Source organism: Antechinus flavipes, chromosome 6 (assembly GCF_016432865.1).
Source record: "Antechinus flavipes isolate AdamAnt ecotype Samford, QLD, Australia chromosome 6, AdamAnt_v2, whole genome shotgun sequence".
NCBI lineage: Eukaryota > Metazoa > Chordata > Mammalia > Dasyuromorphia > Dasyuridae > Antechinus > Antechinus flavipes.
The window spans coordinates 221,165,093-221,188,243 of NC_067403.1; the positions used below are offsets into that span (position 1 = coordinate 221,165,093).

The 23,151-nt window shown below is 35.0% G+C and overlaps 1 protein-coding gene across 5 annotated transcripts in view; it reads left to right on the forward strand.

The window, feature by feature from the left end:
* Positions 1–23,151, forward strand: part of ANO3 (anoctamin 3) — a 375,533-nt gene that overhangs the window by 247,821 nt on the left and 104,561 nt on the right. For all 5 annotated transcript variants that reach the window (XM_051967103.1, XM_051967101.1, XM_051967102.1 and 2 more), the window contains 2 exons: positions 11,305–11,401; positions 20,225–20,285. In XM_051967103.1, the coding sequence (XP_051823063.1) occupies positions 11,305–11,401; positions 20,225–20,285 (158 nt within the window). The remainder of the gene's footprint in view (positions 1–11,304; positions 11,402–20,224; positions 20,286–23,151) is intronic.

Sequence of the window (23,151 nt, forward strand, 5' to 3'; positions counted from 1 at the left end):
TTTCAGTCATAAAACCCCAAACTAAAATAAACCATTCCAAATAAACCAGCACCATAGGAAACCAAAATCTACTCCATAAAGATTAGTGCTTGAGCAAGCGTGCATCTTTAAGGGGCTCCTGACAGTTGAGTTTATCACACTAATGCTGAAGTGCAGCTTAAATATTTTCTGCTCATCTCATTACTTACAATTCTAATCCACCTCTTCTAGAAATTATAAAAGGCTAAAAATCCATAAGAAATCTTAAAGCTGAACTCAACCCATGACTTTCTGTTTGAGTATGAAGACACTTTTTAAAAATGGTTGGAGAGAGAGAGAGAGAGGTATTCATATATTTTTATATATATATATATGTATATGCATATATATGTGTGTGTATAGTATATGTGTTTATATATGCTCACATATATATTTTTATTGTTCATTTCACTTGTGTTTGATTCCTTAAACCCCAATTTGGAGTTTCCTCTGCAAAGCTAACAGAGTGATTTGCCATTTCCTTTTCCAATTCATTTCACAGATGAGTAAACTGAGGCAAACAGTGAGGTGACTTTTGCCCAGGACAACACAATTATTAAGTGCCTGAGACCAGATTTCAAATCAGAAAGATGATTCTTCCTGATCTCACATCCATGAATCCACTGTGCCATCCATCTGCCTAATATACACAGAAAAATAAATATATACATTAATGCATGTACATTACATTATGCAAATACATACATATTATATATGTATATAGAGATGTCTGTATTTATGAAAGTAAGTTATATAAATAGCTTTAATAACTGAAATCTTCATTAAGGCTTTTGAGGCACTCTATACACATTATATATCATATACATATATATTAATGCATATGTATGTATATACACATATACCTACTTTAAGCATATGTGCATATATGGTACAGATCTTTCTATAATAGTAATTGTAATTTTATTTGTGGTTTGAGAAAAATGCATTATGATAAAAGCTAATCTGACTACCATTTATAGGTCCCCAATCCAACTATAATTTTATAGTTGAAGAAACCAACCCCAGAGGAATTAAGTGACTTTACTAGTTGACCCATGAAGTCAAATGACAACACAGAGATTTAGGCTAAGGGATCTGACTCCAAATCCTTTCTTCTTTCCAATGTTGTTTTGTTTTGTCTTTTGTTTGATATATCACTGTATCAATATACATTTTTTTAAGGAAAAACACATGTATAAGATACATTATATTTTGCCTCTCCAGAAATTGTTCATTTATCATATAAAATCACTCTGAAATGTGAGCTAAAGACCATAATACCATGTTTGATTCTGTATGGATTAGGAAGCTTTGCTTGATATCCTCCCAGCCAAAGGTCAATCCAGCTCTCTTCACTAGCTGTCTGTCTGAGGCCTAGAGAGTTCATGTGATTGGTGCATGATTCTGTAGAGGTTAATCAATAAATCAGAACTATAAATATTATGCTCTTGACTCCCAAGTTGGTGATCTTCCCATGATAGTAGCCGTGTCGCCTTTTCTTTCTCAGTGTAACAAATGTTTAGAAATTCCACCTATAATCATTCAGTCAATAAACATTTACTAAGCATCTAGTATCTGCCTGGTACCAGGCTTTGTGCCTATTCTGTGAGAAAGGGACTAAGATAGTATTTTTGGAATGAAGATAAATTGGACCTAGATTTGGAAGTTGGAGTCACTGGGTTCAAATCTTAGCTCAATCACTTGCTATGTCAGTCATGTTTGACAGTATTCTTTTTTTTTTTTGTCTATTTAGTAGCATTTCCTGAATGTGTCTCATCTTCTAAATCCCTTCTTACTGCCTAGTTCTATCACTAATTTATTGGGGGAACACAGAAATCATTCCATTTTTATAAGCAAATACAGTTTGTTAAATATGCTAATGATATTTGCTAGCCTTAGATTTAAGTTTGGTTGAATTGCCAGTATAGTGATCTACATAGCTTCAAAAACTAAACATGTGTCTGTTAAGTAGGTTTTTGATGCTATATAGATCACTATACTGTCCTGCAGGTTAGAAAACACAGGGGAATATTTGGGGTAATTTTATAGCATGTGAAGTGATGTCTGAAACGGCATTCAAGAAGTTGAATTAGTTGTCTTTCTGGGAGAAGGATGTAAGCCAAAAGAAAAGGCTACCCCTGGGAGAGAAGCTATTGAGTCCTTGCTCTAATAAAAATCACATGAAGCTCCCCCCACTCCACCCCCAAAGAAAGTTGGCAGCTCCCCTTAAACTTTGTACAAGTACTTTACAAGTCTTTAGCAAACTGTTTCCTAGCTGTATTTTGCAGTATTATAGGACTTTGTTATTTCTGTCACTATAATTAAGATACTGTCAGACTTTCTATTCTTCCTTAAGATAAGCACCGAGTATTTCAGCTGTCAAGATTATAGCAGGGAGAGCCTGAAATGCAGGAGCATTCTGGGTATCAGACTAGTTCAGCTGTAGGTGTGCTGCGCAGGTGGGAGTGGGCTATGCCGCCTTGATCTACGATGGTGGTAATTTATTAAGAGCTTTCTTGTATGCAGAGGATCAGGTGGAAAAGAAATACAGGGGTGTGCTACTTCAAGGTCAGATGAGCTAGTGTTATGGAAATCACTTTGCAAGCCTACAAATTATATAATAATAGTTATGATGATGATGAAAAATGAAGAAGAAAACAGATGGATCAAATGTTGAGGGCCAAGAATAAACAATGGAGAGAGCCTGTGTGTTCAGCTCTTATTCTCTTCCCATAAAAAGAGAGTCAGGGAGGTCTACAGCCCCCAGAGACTGGATGTTCCAGAGCAACCTTATGGAAGGTCAAGGGAAAGAGTCACATAAGCTGAGGCCATATGGATGACTTGGAATCTCAATCATTGGAAGGAATGGACAATAACTGATGAGTTCAAAGATCCAGTGACGTCTTAGAAAATTACTATCTCAACTTTAACAGTTTATACAATCAGCTTAAAAACATTTTAACTCTATGCATTGGTTTGATAAAGCTATCTAGGAAGGATTTTTTTTTTCCATTGGAAGAAAGAGTGGTCCTTTTATATTTTGCATGTAGAAGATAAAATATGGCAAACACAACTACACATAGACACAATCATACACACTAGCATTACTCCAAAGAGAATGCTGTTTAGGTATATAATGAAATTTGTATTTTTTAATATGAAGTTTGCTTACTGAACAGATACGATTGTTTCACCATATTAGTCTTAGTTCAAACCACAGAAATTCATTGTGCAAGAATTTAGGGTTAGAATTGAGACATTTAGAATTAGAATTAAAATAAGAAATTAATTTAAGGTTAAAGTTATAGGTTAGGGTTAGAAACTAATTTACATTTAGTAATAGACCCTTAATGCCTCCAATTTTAACTCTAAATAAGCCTCAGCTCTAACCCTCCAACTCTAACCCTAAACATGCTTCTGACTCCAGTTCTAACCCTAAATGTACCTGTGACTCTTACTCTGACTCCAAGTCACCTCTAACTTTAACCCTTCCTGAGCATTAACTTGAAGTTGAGACCCTCAATTAGATTCAAATCCTTCCTTATCTTCTGTAACCTTTTCTGACTTGGCCAAATTCTTGTCAGAGTAAACCTCCTGAGTTCCCTATCATTCACCTTGCCCATCTAGACCTAAATATTTCTCAAGTTGATAGGATGTCAGAAGATAAAAAGACTTCTACATTTATCAAAACCATCATCTTTGTGTATTCATCATTTATTTTGGACCATTTATTTAACTGGAGGGGACTTTAGGACCATCAAAATAGAAGACATCTCAGAGGCCACCTAGTCCAACCTCTTCATTTTACAGATGGAGAAACCGAGAATCCAAGATTAAGTGACTCGTGCATGAAATCCCAACTAGTAAGCATTCAGAGAAGGCATCTGAACACACATCTTCAATCTATAGGGACATTATTCTTTCTTCTATACCATGTTCTCTCTTTCCATTTCAAATCCTTATTTTATAAATAAAGAAAAATATTATTGACTTTCCTTGTCTCATAATGGAACTGTGTCAATGCTAAACTTCTCAGACAATCCCTCTGACTTGAAAACCAGCATTAATTTTACTCTAAGATGTCATAGAGAATCCTTCCTTCCACTCCAGTTAAATGTTATACCATTAAGTATAATAATCACTTTCCATGTCACAGAATCATATATAAAGTTATAAAGAAACATGAATCTTCTAGTTCACCCATACCCAAATATTTTTCTTGTTTTCTATTGAAGATTGATTTTGTGTCCCTTCCCCTATTCCAAGCATAAACTTTAGTTTCTTGAGTCCACTTCCTCGTTTGTTAACCTTTAAGGAAAACCTTACTTTACTCAAATAGATACAGAAATTACCAAAGCTCTTCCAATCAGTTTCTTCTTAGCTAACGGGAATCCTCCCTCTAGTGTTTATGTGAAATAATGAAAAATAGTAAAGGGTTATATAATTCCAAGTCACTTGCTCTCTTCAATTTCTATTCTTCTACACTGGCAAGAAATGTCACATGTGCCTACAAGATGGTACACATTTGTCATAGATATCAGTATTAAAGAATATATTACTATGAATTGGTTTTCAAAAGGCTGAATCATAAAACATGGTCCCAAATTAGATATCTACATAAATATCCATATAAATGAATAATAATATTGATTTTTCTTAATTTGTTCCTTTTATTTGAACACATACATATACTATCTTTTTTGCTTCTTTTAATATTTATGTACTTAGGGTAAGAAATTCATTTTATCATTTCTTTGAGTGTACTTTTCTCATATTAAATGTTCAAAGGCACTTTCTTCAAAAATCTCCAAGAATTAAAATTTGTTGCTTTAGCTGAAAAAGGCTCTAGTTATTAAAGATTAATTTATACTTGGCAAAAAAGAACCTTCTAATGTTTTATACAATTTCAAAAGCAATTTCATTTTTCTAACATTCTGGTTGTGAGACTGCCCTCTCTCACTTCTCTGAATTTGCCCATCCTCTGTGTCCAGGACTAGCTATTGGAATCCTTCTTGGTCTTCAAAATCTAGCCAAGGTTTCTCTATTAAAACTTTTTTCAGCAATCCAACAATCATTCATAAAACACCACTGTCTAGTGGAACCAGGAGTAAAGTCTGAAGCTCAAAACAGCCAATCTCTTTCCAATCTCTCCTATTGTGGCATCTCTTGTTAACTTGTCTTAATTTAGGTACATAGCATATTTCATTGGAAAGGAATCTCTTCCAATATCATCAATTGAAAGATAAGGAAATTGAGGTCTAGAAAGATGAGTTACCTTTGCCAAGAACATTTGTTTGTAGCAAGGCTAGGATACAAACGTAGTTTTTCTGACTTTGTTGCTATTTTCAGCATACTTTGTTGCCTGAATTAAGACTATTTGGGTGCCTGCTATATTCTCCTGCTAGTCAATCAGTCAACAAGGATATATTGATTTATTTTATATGTACAAGCAACTGGGCTAAGTTCCAGGAATACAAATACAAGGAAAAAGGAAAATAATCCCTGCCCTCAAGAGTTTACATCATAATAATGAAGATAGCACATAAAAGAAAGCTGAAAATGAAGTTATCCAAGAAGTACAGCCTGGTTGGAAAAAAGATGGTAGATCTGTCTGTCCACATCATATGGAGGTTCTGAAAAGAGTAATCCATCCTATTATATAAGTAAATAATTCTTGGGGCAAAAAGTATTGATGAATTGTAAGAACTTGGGCTTAAGTGAGTTTCCAAAATGAAGAGCTTCCTGTGGCATTTTGGGGGAGGTCCAGAGAAGTTGTCTGCAGTTTTTTGACAATGACCACTGAATCGAAAGGGATCCTTGAAGTTCAAAACTGTTTCATTTTACCATGCTTATATCCCTACTGATAACGACTTTAGAAAGGTTTTCAGGAAATGGTGGATTAGGGACAACCCAGCTAAATTCTCCCACTGTTACCTCCAAACAACTTTAAAGTGATGTGCCCAATCAAATTTCAGTAGCAGAGTAAACAAAAGGTCAAAGCAAGATATTTTCTAACCTAAGCAAATTTAAAAGCAGGAAAAATCTGTGACACAGGGGTGAAAGTATGTCTGGACACCAACACACAGTGGTAGCAAGAACAGTCATGGCAGCAGCTTCAAGAGTTCTGAGCCCAGAGATTGGGATTTTACAAGTGGTCAGAGATTATAGATGCCCTTTGCTGGCACTTGGCACAGATGGGGCTTCCCCTGTGTAAATCTAGGTTGCAGTTTCAGGGTAGAGATGAGTTATGAAGGTCAATCACCAGGGAACAGGGTCTCTCATTATAGTTTCAAAGCAGAAAGGAGTGCTAATGCTTCTGGCTACAAGGCACCAGGGGCCCTTCCTGGATAAAGACCAGAGCATAGACCAAGAGAGAAATAATCATATCTCTCCCAGGATCACACCATCATAAAAGCACAAAAAAAAAAAAAAAAAATTACAACTCTCCCAGAACTGGCTCTGAAAACAACAGCACAAAAAAAGCCTGAAGCTTGGGACAGTGCCTCTCTACCCCTGAGTAAGCAGAGCCAACTGTAAAATATTCAAGAAAGAGATTGGAAAAATTAACAAACAACAGTATTTGACCATTATACTAGCTGGAAAGATCTGAGACATAAAATCAGATGAAAAACATTGTGAAAATAGCTATAAACAAAGCCTCAAAGAAAAATGCTAGTTGTACTAAAGCCCAACAAAAATTCCTAGAAGATTAAAAGAAAAATAAGAGTAGTAGAGGAAAAACTGGGAAAGAAATAAAAGTGATGCAAGAAAATCATAAAAAAAAAGAAAAGAAAATTAACAGTTTGTTAAAAAAAAAGAAATACAAAAAATGAAGAAAATAACACTAAAAAACAATTGTTTTAAGATTAAAAAGAAGTAAAAAGATTTTTAAAAAATTAAAAAGATAAAAAAAAAGATTTTCATTGAAAAAAAATCCCTTAAAAATTAGAATTGAACAAGGAGAACATGAGACAATCAAAGTCAAAAAAATGAAAAAAGAAAATATGAAATATCTTATCAGAAAAACAGCTGGCTTGAAAAGTAGATAAAGGCAAAATCATAACTCTGAATTTGAATGGGGGGTGGTGGTAGGTAGAATGTGAATGGGATGAGTTCTACCATTAAAAAGAAGTTGATAAAAACAGATTAGAAACCAGAATCCAAAATGTGTTTTTTGTTTTGTTTTGTTTTTACAAGACACTTATTTGAAACAGACACAAGAGTTAAAGAACTGGAACAAAATCAAACATGCTTCAGCTAAACTTAAAAAAAAATCAAGATGGGGTAGAAATCATGATCTCAGAAAAAGTAAAAGCAAAAATAGACTTAATTAAAAGAGGTAATCAGACAAACTATATTTTGTTAAAAAGTACCATAGACAATGAAACAATATCAAAAAATCCAGTATAAGTTTGTCTGATAAATATATACTAAGTATAGACCTGAGCCAAATTTATGAAAATGAGAGCTATTTTCAATTTGATGTGATCAAACGATACAAACAGGCTGTTTTCAGAGGGGGAAAAAAGCACTTATATATCATATGATTAATGCTCTAAATCACTCTTGATTAGAGAAAGGCAAATTAAAACAGCCTTGAGGTAGCACCTCACACCTATCAGAAAAGACGAATTCAAAAGGCAAGAGGGGATAGGCACTCTAATGATTTTTGGTGAAGTAGTGAACTGGTTCAACCATTCTGGAGAACAATTTGGAACTAGGCTCCAAATGATTATTACACTCCATACCATTTGACCCAGTAACATCACTTCTAGATTTGTATCCCGAAAAGATGAGAGAAAGAGGAAAAGGACCTATAAATACAAAAAAAAAAAAAAAAAATGGGAGCTCTTTTTATGGTGGCAAAGAATTGAAATTGAAGGAATGCTCTTGCATTTGAGAATGACTGAAGTTGTGCCATGTGATTTTAGTTAACTACTAATATGCTATGGTAAGTGATAAAGGAAATGATTTCAGGAAAACTTAAAAAGATCTATATGAACTGATCCAAAATGAAGTGAGAAGAATCAGGAACTCATTCTAAACATTAATGGCAATATTGTAGTAATGATCAATTGTGAAAGATTTGGCTATTCTGACCACTATAATCCAAGCCAATTCCAAAGGACTTATGATAAGAAAATACTCTCTACCTCCAGAAAGAGAATTGATGAACTTAAAATATAGCATTTTATTTTTCTAATTACATGTAAAGAAAAATTTTAGCATTCATTTTTAAAATTAGTTCCAAATTTTCTTCCTTCCTTCCCCACTTCCCTCATCTTTAAGACAGTAAGCAATTTGATGTAATTTAAATATGTGCAGTCATGTAAAACATGCTTCTCTATTAGTCGTGTGTGAAAAAAGAAATGGATCAAAAGAAAAAAATCATGAAAATAAGAAAGTGAAAACAATATACTTGGATCTGCATTCATACTCCATAAAACTTAAAAACTCTTAAGTGCAAATTGAAGCATAATTTCTTCCCTTTGTTTTTCTTGCTTTTTAGTTTAATTTTAAAAACCAAAATGGCTATCATAGAAATGCTTTACATGATTTCATATATAATATTGGCATTATAGTGCTTTTTCCAGTGATTAGGGGAAGCATGGAAGGAAGGGAAAGAATTTGGAACTCAAAATTTAAAAAGGAAAGAATGTTGTAAAATGATAAGTTTTTTAAAATATATTTTTAGAAAGATAGTGGGGAAACCATTGCATAATCAGCCCACATACGGAAAGGTTTTGGAGGCCTGTACAAAGGCCTTTAGTGTAGGAATGGAAAGAATGGGACTAGCTAGAGATTAAAGAGAGAGAATTTACTATTCTTGACCCTTAATAGAACATGTGAGAAATATGTGAATGTGGATAAAAAATAAACAAGTGGATTGGGGGGAGAAAGAAATCTTTATGAAATTGTTCAATAAGCAATGGAACTTTTCTACTTGAAGATACAGTTGTAAATGAAAGAAGCTATTCCATCATATAAGATTGGTTTGTTACTGATCTTCATGTCCTAAAAACATCTCTAATTTATGCTTGAATTGTTTCATGGACTGAGATAAAAACCAAGAGCTATGATGCTCATGAACTCCATGAACTAAAATAATATATTCGAAGAGTTCTCCATGTAAATAAGGAAACAATAATCAAGTCAGGCCATGATAATAGATGGTAGGTACTGAGAGAGAAAACAGTAAACATTTACTTCCATCAATTCCCATGACAACTTTACTTCCAACAGTATAGTTCAGAATGTTTTCCTAATTACTGATGACAAAATTGTGTGTGTGTGTGTGTGTGTGTGTGTGTGTGTGTGTATGTGTGTGACTATGCAGCTGAACATAGGAAAACAGGAGGTCTAGGTTCCAGCATCAGCTCTGCCAATTATTTGTAGTGACTTTGAACAATTAATTAAACTACTTTGAGCCTCACTTTCCACATTTGTGAAAAATGAGCATAGCAATACTTGTCCTTCCCATATTTCAGAGTATTGTCATGAAGAATCAAGAGGTCATGGATATCAGACTAACTTGAAAGTTGATGAGATGATCAACATCGTGGTTTGTGTTGCCCATTTGTTCTTTGTTGCTAGAAAAGCACCTCTTGTGGGAATGGAAGAAAGTGGAACATAGGGAAAAGAGTCACTGGTAACATTGGACAGTTATGTTATTTAAAAAAAGTCATTGTAAGTGAAATGATTAAGAAGAAAAGCATCAATAAAGCTTTTAAGCAGATAGGGAGAGAGAAGAGCATAAGTTGATAAATTATGGAAGAAAGGTATAAAGAAATAGAAAGACAAGGTAAACAAAGAAAAAGAAAAAAAAGCAAAGAAATAAATACCATGAACCACAAAGATAAATAACTATTTGAATATTCCAGGGGATTCAAATTCTCATCCATTGGTCCATCTTTATTTTCCCATTCTGTATAGATTTTTGTCTCTATCCTATCAAACTCTCCTAAAGTATATTTCTAATATGTTAATGACTATCTCTATTCCAATCACTCTCAAATCTACTTATCTTATCCCAAAGTCTCTCTTTACATCCAATTTTGAATCTCCAAATGCTTTCCAGGCATCTCAAACTGGAAAGCTCCTAAACACTTTAAATTCAACATGTCCAAAACCAAACTCATTTTCTTTCCCTTGCCATCCATCCACCATTCAGCCACCAAAATGATTTTCCTAAAGCATAAATCCAACCATATCATCCTTCTACTAAAACTCTAATGGCTTCCTCCAGGATAAAATGTAAAATCCAATTTGTTTTTCAAAAATTTTCATAACCTAGCCCCCTTCTACATTTATAGTCTTCTTATATCTTACTCCCCAGTACATAGTCTTCAATCCAGTGACTATGATCTCCTGGCTTTTTCACCCACAAGACATTTCATTTCTTCACCCTGATCATTTTCTCTTGCTTGCTTTCATGGTTGAAATGCTATCCCTCCTCATCTCTTGCTTCTGGTATTCTTACCTTCCTTTAAGTCATACTAAAATCCCTTCTTAGTAAGAAATCTTTCCCAGTCCTTCTTAATTCTTATGCCATCCCTTTTTAAATTATTTCCTTTTTTCTATATATAATCTGGCTATATGTTATTTCTTTACTACTCTTTCCCATTAGATTGTGAGCTCCTTCTTGACAAGAAATGTATTTTGCCTCCTTTTGTGTCCTCAACACTTGGCATTGTGCCTGCCACATAATAAGTGCTTAATGTATATTTATTGACTAGCTTAACATTCTCTGGGTAACAATTTTAATACTCAGTCTGACTCTCTGTTAACTATCATTCACTTATATAACCAGTTCACCTCATTTTCATTTTTATATTTCCTTGTAATATTTTGCACTCTTTCCTATGACAAATGTCACTTTTACTAGTGTATGATAACCTGAGTAGTCCTCCTATGGTATGGTGGGAAATGATGGCTGTGATTTCAAAGTACTTGCGTTCATGTTCCCAAACCGATACAAATCACACTACATTGCTTAACCTTCCCATTTACTAAACAGAAATAAGAACTTCCGACCCTATCTATCTCAGATGACTATTTCAATGAGAGCTCTCTGTAACTCAGAATTATTATAGAAAATCAACCATGATGGTAGAGTTTTCAAAAGTCCATAGCCCACAAAATGTGTGCATTGAACTTGACTATCTTCCTGTCCTTCCTTTTAAACATAATCCTTTTCTGCATCTTATACGACTGAATTAAAACCATAAAAATTCTTCTTGGAGTATCATTTTCATTTTTTAAATTCCTTTTGTTTGAATTCTTCAGCAAAGAAATCTGCCAAGCCACAGAGATCCTGATGTGCCCAATGTGTGAGAGAAGCTGCATGCTCCAGAAACTGAATGAGAGCTGCATCTATGCCAAGGTGAATATAGCACTTTTTGTTTTTGTGAGTGCATTGTGATTTTTTTAATTTACTGTCTACTTGAGTGATAAAACATGTCCACAAAGAAACAAAATGTGAATTTAGACTGTAATTAAGAGCAAAAGAGTAATATCAGATCTGAAAAATGGGACCAAACCAGGAAGAAGGTTAAGTTAGTCAGAGAGGGCATGTTAGAGAATGGAGCACTATTTCTAATTCTAAGGAAGCGCTAATCTTTGAAAGACAGGTGGAATACAAAAAAAGTAGAGATGCAGAGTGGAAAGAAGATGACTGGGGTGGAGAGAGAACATTTGAGGTATGTAACAATGTGAGGACATGAGTATATATGGGAGAGCAGGGGCCACATTCAGACTAGACTGCAGATTATACAAGAAGTAAGAGGGGATGAAGGATGGAAAAAGGAAAGAAAAACAAAGAAGGAACAAAGAAACAATGAAAGGAAATAAGAAAAAAACAAAGGAGAAATTATTATAGAGGGTCTTAACTAGAAATATAAGGACTTTAGACTTTATCTGTAGGCAGTGTAAAGTGATTGGTGGTTTTTTGAATGATGAATTGTTTTGGTTTGTTTTGACCTTCAGAAGATTCATTTGGAGTAAGTGTTGGATGGTCAAAGGCAAAACTGCTACTTGAGGGACTGTGTAGAAACTAAAATTGGATGGCTTCTGTGACAGTAGAAATGATGAAGGACCAGATGGTACAAATATTTTAGAGAATTAACAGGATTAGTCAGTAAACTGAGTATGTAGGCTGAGAGGAAGAGGAAGGAGTCAAGGATGACTCTCATTACTTAATAATTGTTTCAACTGAGGCATTTCTGAGTCCAAAAACAGCAAACATTTATGCTGGGCTATTTTTTCTTGCTTTTATTATTTTTGAATGAAATTATTAATTTTAAATAGCTATTGTAGGAGTAATAAATTTATATTTCTGACGACCCAGGGGTATCCAGATATTAGAATTATATCTTACTTATTTTGGTAGGATTTTTCTCATTTTTTCTCCTTTCCTTGTTTACTCTAAATGTTAGTAAGTTGAGTTTTTGGTTTTGTGTTTATGGTTTGGTGGAAATTTATTTGTGGATTATTATAAGATCCCAGCTGAGAGCTGGAAAGGATCCTAGAAAGGTTCTTACAGGTCAACTAATCTAATCGTCCTTTTTTACAGAAGAGGAGCAATGAATATTAGGAGCCAGTTTAAAATGAGATAGAGGATAGATGAGTTTTCTTTCTAACTCATATTAGCTCTTAAATGCTAGCTTGAACATTGCAAATGGCAGATTTCTTTGAGTATCGGAATGACTCCAGAGGATTTTTTGTGGTGGTAATGGTGATAAAAAATTCTCAGATGCAGATTACTGACCTTAAAGACATAGTTATGAAGCTCTTTCCAAGTAGTTCAGATCTGTATAATTGTCAGAGAGCCTCAGACTCCCTTATTTCTAATTTCCAATTGGACAGTTTTAATCAAATACATATTCATTTGTTCCAAAAACTCAAGAAAAAGAATCCCTCCTTTATAAGAACTAAAATATTACAAATAACAGGTAGCTTTCCAAGAGGAAAGCTCTTGAAGAGGGTCCCTTTTCCTTTTGGAAAAGGGTAAATAGCCCCATAAGTATCAAGAGATCAATAATTTTGGAAAGAATTGACTTGATAAATCCTATGAGAAATGTAGGTAATCTAGGTGTCTAACATTTCCCAAGATAATTGTTTCTTTAAACAGCAAAGCAGATTTGGACCTTGGGGGTGAACTGGGAGGATGAAATTTCTTAGTTTTGCTGTATACATTTCTCTGATATTCTGTGATTTTTAAACTCTTATGTAAGTTATTTTCTTGCTATTTGAAAATGCATGCTTTACTGAACAAGAAAAGATTGAGATCTACACCCCCACACTGCCTCCTTACCATTCATCAGACAAGTTAAAAAAAAATTTTGCTAATATAAATTATATGATAGCAATGAAAACTGTGTTTATTGGAACCTTAGTCTCAGAGGGTTGGTCTGTTTGAAATTCTGAGGAAATTGTACTTTTACCAGGGCTTCCCATCTCATAGGAGGTATGTTTTCTAACCGTTGTTTGGTCATTTTGGTCACGTGTGACTTTTTGTGACCAAAATAAGGGTTTTCTTGGCAAAGATACTGAATTAGTTTTCCAATTTCTTCTCCAGCTCATTTTATACATGAAGAAATTGAGGCAGATTGGGTTCAGTGACTTGTCCAGAGTCACACAGCTAGTAATTATCTAAGCCCAGATTTGAATTTACGTCTTCCTTATTCCATTTGTTTTTCCACCCTACCACTTAGCTGCCCGATAGGAGAATCTTCACTTTTACCATACCTTGCTACTTACCACCAATGTCACCTTAGTCACTGCTAAGAGAGAGAGAATTCTTCTCATATATAAAATGAGAAGATTACGCTAAGTGACACCTGAGGTCCCTCCACTTCTAACTATATGATCTAAGAACCAACAAACTAAACACAACACAAACTAAAAACAACTAAACATTATATGACAATATTTAGAAAATCTTCACTATATGGTTTAGAATTGGAACTAAGGAACTCATCTAGAGAGATATGCTTTTTAATTCAATAGAGATTTAACAAACACTTAATATGTTCCAAGCTCTGTGCTTAGATACTTTGGATTCAAAGACCAAAAATAGTAATAATGATAATAATGATGATGATCCTGCCCTCAAAAAACTTATATTCTACGAAGTGACTCATATGTTTATTGCTCATTTTTATTTTTTCTTAAACTGTCTTACAGCATATTTAATATCCTAAAACCAAGAATAATTAGGAATAGTAAAAGGTTTATCTTTATGCACTGAGTGAATACTTCTAAAAATGTTTGAAAAACCAAGCTTTGTTTCCACTTTGAGAGCTGTATTCACACTTAAAAAAAAAAAGCCTTAGGATGATGTAAAATGGCTAAAAATCATAGCATTTTCCTTGGAAAAGATTCACTTTTTGCATATTTACTTTATATACAATGAATCTTCCCATACTATTCTTGAAGTCAATCATATAGAATCATGGATCTAAAGCCATCAGGTCCACAAGGATCATCTTTTTTTTTTTTTTTTAATAATAGCTTTTTATTTAGAAGTTCTATGCATGGGTAATTTTACAGCATTGACAGTTGACAAACCTTTTGTTCCAATTTTTCCCCTCATTCCCCCCATCCCCTCCCCTAGATGGCAGGATGACCAATACATGTTAAATATATGCAGGGGTCCTCAAACTTTGGCCCACAGGCCAGATGCAGCAGCTGAGGAGACTTTTATCCCCCTCACCCAGGTCTATGAAGTTTCTTTGTTTAAAGGCCCACAAAACAAAGTTTTTGTTTTTACTGTAGTCTGGCCCTCCAACAGTCTGAGGGACAGTGAACTGGCCCCCTATTTAAAAATTTTGAGGACCCTTGTAAGAGTATAAATTAAATACAAAATAAGTATACACGTCCAAACCATTATTTTGCTGTACAAAAAGAATCAGACTCCAAAATATTGTACAGTTAGCCTGTGAAGGAAATCAAAAATGCAGGCAGGCAAAAATATAGGGATTGGGAATTCGATGTAATGGTTCTTAATCATCTCCCAGAGGTTTTTTTGGTTTGTTTGTTTGTTTTTGCTGAGTGGAGCTGGTTCAGTTTATTACTACTCCATTAGAATTGATTTGGTTCATCTTATTGCTGAAGATGGCCAGGTCCATCAGAATTGATCATCATATAGTATTGTTGTTGAAGTATATAATGATCTCCTGGTCCTGCTCGTTTCACTCAGCATCAGTTTGTGTAAGTCTCGCCAGGCCTTTCTGAAATCCTCCTGCTGGTCGTTTCTTACCGAACAATAATATTTCATATTATTATACTGGTATTATATACCAAACAATAATATGATCATTTATGATCATATACAAGAATCATCTTGTCCAACCACCTCATTTTATTGGTGAAGGCACTCTAAAGAGTGATGTATTTGCACTCATGTGACCGGAATTCAGCTTCAGCCATCAGATAAGCATAGTGGGTAGAGTGCCAGACTTGGAGTCAGGAAAATATAAATTCAAATTTGGTCTGAGACACTTATTAGCTATCTAACCCTGGGCAAGTCACTTACTCTGTTTGACTTAGTTTCCTCATTTGTAAAATGAGCCAGAGAAGAAAATGGCAAACAGCTTTGATATTCTTGCCTCTAAAAATCTTGAAATGGAGTCATAGAGAATCAGATGACTGAACAAAAACAATAGAGACCTGGATTCAAATTCTTCCTTTGTCACAGATCTTTCCAACTATGATCCTATAATATTGAAAATCAGAGAAGTTCAGTAGTTTTTCGAGTCTTGGACATTGGACTCCAAAAACAGCATTAAAAAAACACACACAACAAGATTCACACCTATGATGATGTAATTATAAGAGATCATATAAACTGGGAGCCTCAGCCAGATTCAGAGCCAGAGAAGACAAATATCTGGAGGCAGGAGCTCAAGCCCTTGGAGAGATGTGGTGGCTGGCCTGCTGCACTTCCCGCACTGAGACCAAGGCTGGTCTGAAAGGCTCTCAAGAAAGCTAGCTGGGCCCCAAGCAAGGAAATTAGATTATGAAGGAGATAATAAAGGATTTGTACTTTAACACCTGCCTATTCTTGTGGTGATTATTCAACAGAAACTAAGGCTGCTCCAGAGTCCTCCAGAAAAATCACGAACACGACACAGAAGAATTTCTCATAATATATGGAAAGTTTTAATTTATATATGGCAATATAGAATGATTAAAATATTTCATCAAATCATTTAGCTAGAGCAGTCATGGAAACAGTTCAAATAGTCCCCAATTTTCTTTAACAGTCAATGAGTCCCAGGCCTTTCTGAGTTAAAAGTTGAAGAAATGACTGAAAATGTTTGTCTCTATCATATCTTTGTCGTCATTGAATTATGTTAGTCATGTCTGATTATTTATAACCCCATTTGGGATTTTCTTAGCAAAGATACTTAAAGAGCTTGCCATTTCCTTCTCCAGCTCATTTGATAAATGAGGAAGCTGAGGCAAATTGGCTGTGTGACTCTGAACATTTTTTGCCTCAGTTTCCTCATGTTTGCCCAGAATCACACAGTTAGGAAATATCTCAGACCAAATTTGAACCCAGGAAGAGGAGTCTTCTTGACTTCAAGCCTGATATCTTATCTGCCTCCTAGCTGCTCCTCAATCATACATCTTTTTTACTCAATTATAAAATAGCCATTAGATATTTGGAAGGTTATAAAAAAAAATGGAAAAGCACAAACACACTGAGAAGCTTGTACAATGTCTTTCAGTAAATGCTTTAATGTTTGTTGATCTAATGTGATTAATGGAGTGTGTCCAGCTTAGTAATTATGAGGGAATAGGTCCAAATTTCTTTCCAGAATGATTATTGTTATTGTTCAGTCATTTCAGTTGCATCCAACTCTTTGTGACCCTATTTGGGATTTTCTTGGTAAAGATACTGGCGAGGTTTGCCATTTCTTTCTCTAGGTCATTTTACAGATGAGAAAACTGAGGCAGAATTAAGTATTTTGCGCAGAATTACATAGCTTGTAAGTGTCTGAAGCTGCATTCTATCCCATGTCTTCCTGATTCTATGCCTAGTGATAGATCCACCATGCCACCTAGCTGCCCAGAATAATTGTACCAAATGCTTTAATGTACCTGGTTTCTCAAAGCCCCTCCAATGTTTGCCATTTTCTTTTGTCGATTTTGACAATAGGAAGCTTATTTATGTGTGGATTTTATTTTTCTTGTGGAGGAAATGAATGAAAAATAAATACTCGTTCAATTAATTATTTTAAAAGAAAAGCACTAAATCAGAAAAAATAATAATAAGATAGTAGGGGAGCTCAGTTATTCTTAACGTAAAACAACTAGATAAAATTATTATATAACCTGTACAGTCCAAGACTTGAAATGGTAGAGTAATTTTGAGAAGGAAAAATTTACTAGCAACCCTTTGGTGTCTAAGTACGTGGTTCATTAAGAGAAGACATAGGGTATTCTGCTTTGTCAAAGACATTTCAGGTGCTCATCATCATCTATTGAAATAAAATACCAACCCAGGCTTTACTAAATGCACCAATGAATTCTACTCATCTCTTTCCTTCCTTTTTTCTTCTACCTTCATCCCTCCTCCCTCTCTTCTTCTTCACAAATAATATTTGTGAAGCACTTTAAGTATTTTACTTTGTTCAGATATTATAACATTTGTTGTGTTTGGAAGGATGGAAGTGACAAAGGAGTTGGAGGGATGGGACAGAGTAAGGAAGGGGGTAGTTTTATTTTCGTTTTGAACGCTGTGGGAGGATGAAAAAGAGAAATTAAAATGTAATCACCTCCAGACTCCTGTTCCAACTGGAAATTCTAAGTTCAGCCTGCTAACATCTTAATGATTTCAATTACTCTTAATTTTCCTGCAGAGGTAAGCGGCTACCCATGCTTGGGAACTATTTGTATTTAGTCTACCCTTTTCCTTATGTACAAATCCAGCTCCCTGAATAATCAAAGGCAGGAATATGATAGACACTGGTGAATTCAAATCCACATTCAACATTTTATAGAGGAATATTTTGTTAACATAAGTCTGTATGATTGGAATGACTCAGTTGAAACTATCCCTACAAAAATCTCTCCTCTCACTTTTTCTTTGAAAAGCTCTCTTAGTGTCTCTGCATATTTACTTTTCTTCTGTATTGCTCTTAATTCTTCAATTAATAGCTAGAATTTCCATAGCACTTTAAAGGGTGGCAAGGCAGTTTACACTTAGGTCAAAACAACTCTGTAAAATAGCAGCTCTAATTAACTCTATTTTACTCATAAGAACCATGGAGAGTCAAAGTGAGCCTTGTGCCTGGGGTCTCTTGAATGGGTATCACCTCAGACAAACTGGAAAAGACTTTAACTTAAAGAGGCTAAAGTCCCCCACTGCATCCTGGGCCACCTCTAGATGTCTTGCCACTGAATTCTGATGGGACTGCGCAAGAGAGAGTGGGGCTGATGATTCTGCACTGTCATACTTAAAATCCAATTCATTTGAGAGTTAAAAACCATCACCTTTCTGATGTCCTTGGTCTTATTCAAGAACGAAGGACAGAAAAACAAATAATGAGGGGAAATGAGTCAGATAGATGGAGAAAGATTTGCTTAAGATCAGCCTAGGGAGTGTCTGAGGTAGGATTCACATTCAGGATTTCTTTCCTCTCCCAGATGTCATCTGGCAACCTCTCCGTTAATCCATATGGTACCTCTAATAGGCAATAGTACCTTTTTGTATAAGAAATGTAAAATTCCTTTGTGTCTCAGCAAAGAATTCTTAAAACATTCATTATTTGAAATATGATCATTGTGTGTGAAAGGGGAAGAGAGTAGTATTGAAGAAGACCAATCTTGAATTTTAGGAGGCTTAGGTTTCAGACATCCCCACGGCCTCGGATCCAGCTCCTCTGGGAGTATGGACAAGTCACTTAATCTCACTGTGTTTCCAGAAAACTTCCAAAATTATAAATTGAATAAAATTGGCTAATCTGCATTCGTAGAAAGAATTTCTGCTACATGAATTCCCTATCTGAATGAAAACACAAATTTAGTTGTATTGCATTTTTTTCACGTGTCTTTGTGCAGTAGCATTGTTCAAGGCAGTAAGAGCTAGAACACAAGCTTGGTGGCTTAGTGTCCAAGTCTGGCTTTAGACGTTTATTGGTAAGAGAGAGAGATGAGAGAAGGGAAGAGTGGGGATCATGGAAAGGAAAGACAGAAGAGGTAGGAATTTTGCTTAAATCTATAAGCTATGTCCAGGGACAGTTAAAGGCCGTTATTCTGCTAAGATGTTTAGCCTCTAGATAGGTTTCTTTACTTGTTGACTAAGAAAAAATAATAGACTCTCTCTTGCTTGACAACTTCAGTTGTTACTCTCTATCCAATCCTGTGTCATTCATTATTTGGACAGCAGTCAGAGCAATAAATAATCACATGTACATACATACACATACACAAACAAAACAACAACAAAACACAATTTAAAGACAATTAAAATCTTTATTCAAATCAAACAATTCTCTCCCATATCTCACATTAAAAAGCATTTGGTTAAGTAATACAAATTTCTTTTTCCCATTATTCAGACCTCATTCAACATTATCTTCTTTGACAAATTTTAAGCTCCATCTGACAACATTAAATTTAAATTATTAAAAGAATTAAATTAAATCATATGAAATTGGTTAAATTACAAAAATGTAATTACAAAAAAATGGAAGATTCTTTTGGGAGAGATGAAAATTCTTTGGCCCCTCACAAAAGGCCATGGACCACGTGGGGATCCCAGTAAGGATCTTATAGATATTATTAGATTTGTAGAATGCTGGAAAGAAAGCCTTCAGTACTGCACACGTTTATTTTGCTAAAAACAAATCCTTCAGGATGTTACAAAGAGAGATCTGGTATGTCAGGTATCATTCTGTAAATGGTCTATATACCTAGATACTACAGAAATATTTAGTAAAATTTCTGAATTTTTTTAAGAAGTATTTTTTGAAAGGTGATTATAACAGAGGAAATAGTCACAGAGAATGTAAGGAAGAAATGGGGTGCACCTCTTCTCCAAATGTTAATATAAAATATCCAGAAAGTTCTATGTAAAGATAATTTCTCATTTAAAGAAAGCAAAAATCAGGAATGTTTCCTAATGAGAAAATAAATAAACCCCAACATGTTACCTTGATGGAATTAGCATTGATGAATTATTTAATTTTTCTTATAGGTGACACATTTGTTTGACAATGGAGGAACAGTCTTCTTTGCTATTTTTATGGCAATATGGGGTAAGTTTTCTTTCCTTACTTCTCTCTGGGGCAAATTCATGGGGTTAAAGAATTGCAGATAAAAATGTGTTCCTCTGTCAATATTCATGAACCAGTTGAGCAATAAATTTGAGTGGTTGACTTCTTTGTCCCATATATCTTAAACGCAGTCTCCATAAATTAATTTTTCAATCTAAGCCCAGTGTCCGTGTTGCTACAAATTAAAATTTTTCCCTTGGCCCTTCCCTCAAATCCTTAAAAAGTCAAGCTGTGGCATCTACCTAGATGGGGAAATAATAGAGGGTTTTTTGTTTGTTTGTTTGTTTGTTTCTGAACGGATGATTCCTTATCAGTCTCCAACTCTAAAAAGCAGAACATGTCTTTATAAAGTCTGATTTATGCACTTGTGTATATTAGAGAGTGATTTTTACATTCCTTATATTTTCAGGCCTCGTTTATTTAAAGAGATCACAGATGTAGATCTTATGTTAACATTCAATTCCATACGCAAGCTAACAATAATAACCTAATGTGTAATGCCATTGCATTCAGGAGTTCTGCTTTGTGTTACCTGACGGTGTTCAAACTATTTCTGGTTTTGCTCATATTCTCCTACATTCATGTAAAAGGAACTTCGTGTGGTCCCTTCTCAGGAGTCCTACATCTTGTCATTTATATAGAAAGAAGCCTTCCTATAAACTTATGGAGTCTTCAGCAAGTTAGAATTTTAGAATATCTCAGGATCTTGGCAATTTCCTTCTTTGATGAAATTATTTCAGTCTTATCAGTCCTTCCCCAATCAGCAATCTAACCCTAAATGCCTCCCGACTCCCGACTCTATCAAGTTTTAGAGTGATGGTGAAACAGCAGGAGTAGAAAAGGCAGTGGGGCGGAAAATGTATTGCTCTTACAATCTTTGTTTTCTCACATTTTGTACCAAATTCTCCCCAGAGGAGAAGATTGTATAGGATGACCAGGATATGGCAGGGCATTAATGTAGCTCAAACCAAATATCATGTCTCTCCATTAAAAAGAAGGCAGATATAATAATGAAATTATAGAAATGTGTTGAATTGAGAGTGTGGAAGTGAAGAGAAAGTACTAAGAGCTTCAGAATAATTTCTAGGTGACAGAAGCTTCTTCTAGTCCTATTTGCCTTGAATTGGGGTCATCTATTCCCATTGAACAGGGTCCTAGATGATCACTGACTTCATATATTGTCAATATGCAACATTTTAGCTTTTTTCCAGTAAATCAATATTTACTTTTAAGGGAAAGTGGGGCTCATTATGAAAGACATCTTAAAATGGAGGACTTCTTTTAGAGAAAATAATCGAATATAAACAAGGCTGGTGGGGGACATCTAACTTGCAATGTAATTTATGTTCTTCATCAATATATCCCCATTGGTCTCATGATATTAGCATGTGCCTCATGTTTACATGACTATCTTCCTCTGGACATCGGAAGAAAATGTGTTTCACACAGTCCTGGGTTTGAAAGGAGACTCTGTAATCTGATGTCCTGCTCCCCATGACTTATATAAAGTGTGGGCTGTAGGGATATTCATCATTTGAATATTGTTTTCTACCTTCTCTGTGTTCTTCTGCTTGACTGGGTCATCAAGGTCTGCAGGTTTGAAGAAGCTGGAGCCTCCAAAACTCAGTTTGAGATTGTCTAATCGATGCACTGAAATAATAACAGAAACATGCAAAATGGTCTTACAGAAATAGCCATGGTAGGGTTAACCATGCCCAGAACTCCCTGTGTATTGTTTGAGGTGGGAAACGAGTCAGGACTCCAAAAGGTCTCTGAGCTCAACAACTGATCAGGGGCTATTTCTTCTAGTCCTATAAATTGTAATCTATCCAAATGTGTCTGTGTGATGTTATGTTGTATTTATGTGTGTAATATATACAGACATAGTCGCACACATGTGGGTTGTGTTGCATGTGTATTCACAATGTGTTGCATTTGGATGCATTTGTTGAAATATATGTACAGTACCGTGGCTATGTGTATAGGTACACATAAGTTTACACATATGCATGCATATTATAACATAGAGGGAGTGCTCTGGACCTTTTTGGGTGTTGTGTGTGTACACAAGCACACATATGTGCACCTCTATTTAGACTATGTCAGTATATTTATTTCTAAATGTTCACATTTATTTACATATGCAGTGGAATATTATACATGTGTGCAGACTTTGGCATGGAATAGTGCTCTCTACTTGTGTGTGTGTGTATATATATGCATGTGTATTTGTGCATAATCTATATATGCTTATATGTGAACTTGTTCTGTATGTGTGTATTCTATGATGTGTCTTCTACAAGTATATGTGCATATGTTGCTATATGAACATACATGCTTGTATGTATTATTTGGAATAATTGAACAATAATAGGTCTCAGCCCAAGCTTTACTTGCTCATCTTTTGTGCTTTGTAGGCTCAGAGTGAGTGTAAATAGCAATCATTTCTCTTCTGGCCACAAACTCTAAGAATCTTCCCCTCCCAGATTGATGATTTTGTGAAGGTAAATTAAGTCATCTTTTGTCTTAATTCTCATCTAGCTTTTAGTTGCTGAATGGGCATTGCTTGCCTCAGGCAAATTGAGACTTGGAAAAGACCCCTAACTTAAAAAGGTGAGGGTCTCCCACTGCATCAGAGATCATCTCTAATCATCTTGCTCTATGTCTTGCCACTAGCTTCTGATGATTCTAGAGGATGACTGCACATCCTGCCTCCCTTAAATCCATTCACTTGTAAGTCAAGATATCGCCCTTCTGACATCACTGGTCTTCTTTGAGGTTAAAGGACAAACAATATTTTGTGAGTAGTAGTTGCACCACTGGGAATCCAACTGGCCAGTTCTACTTC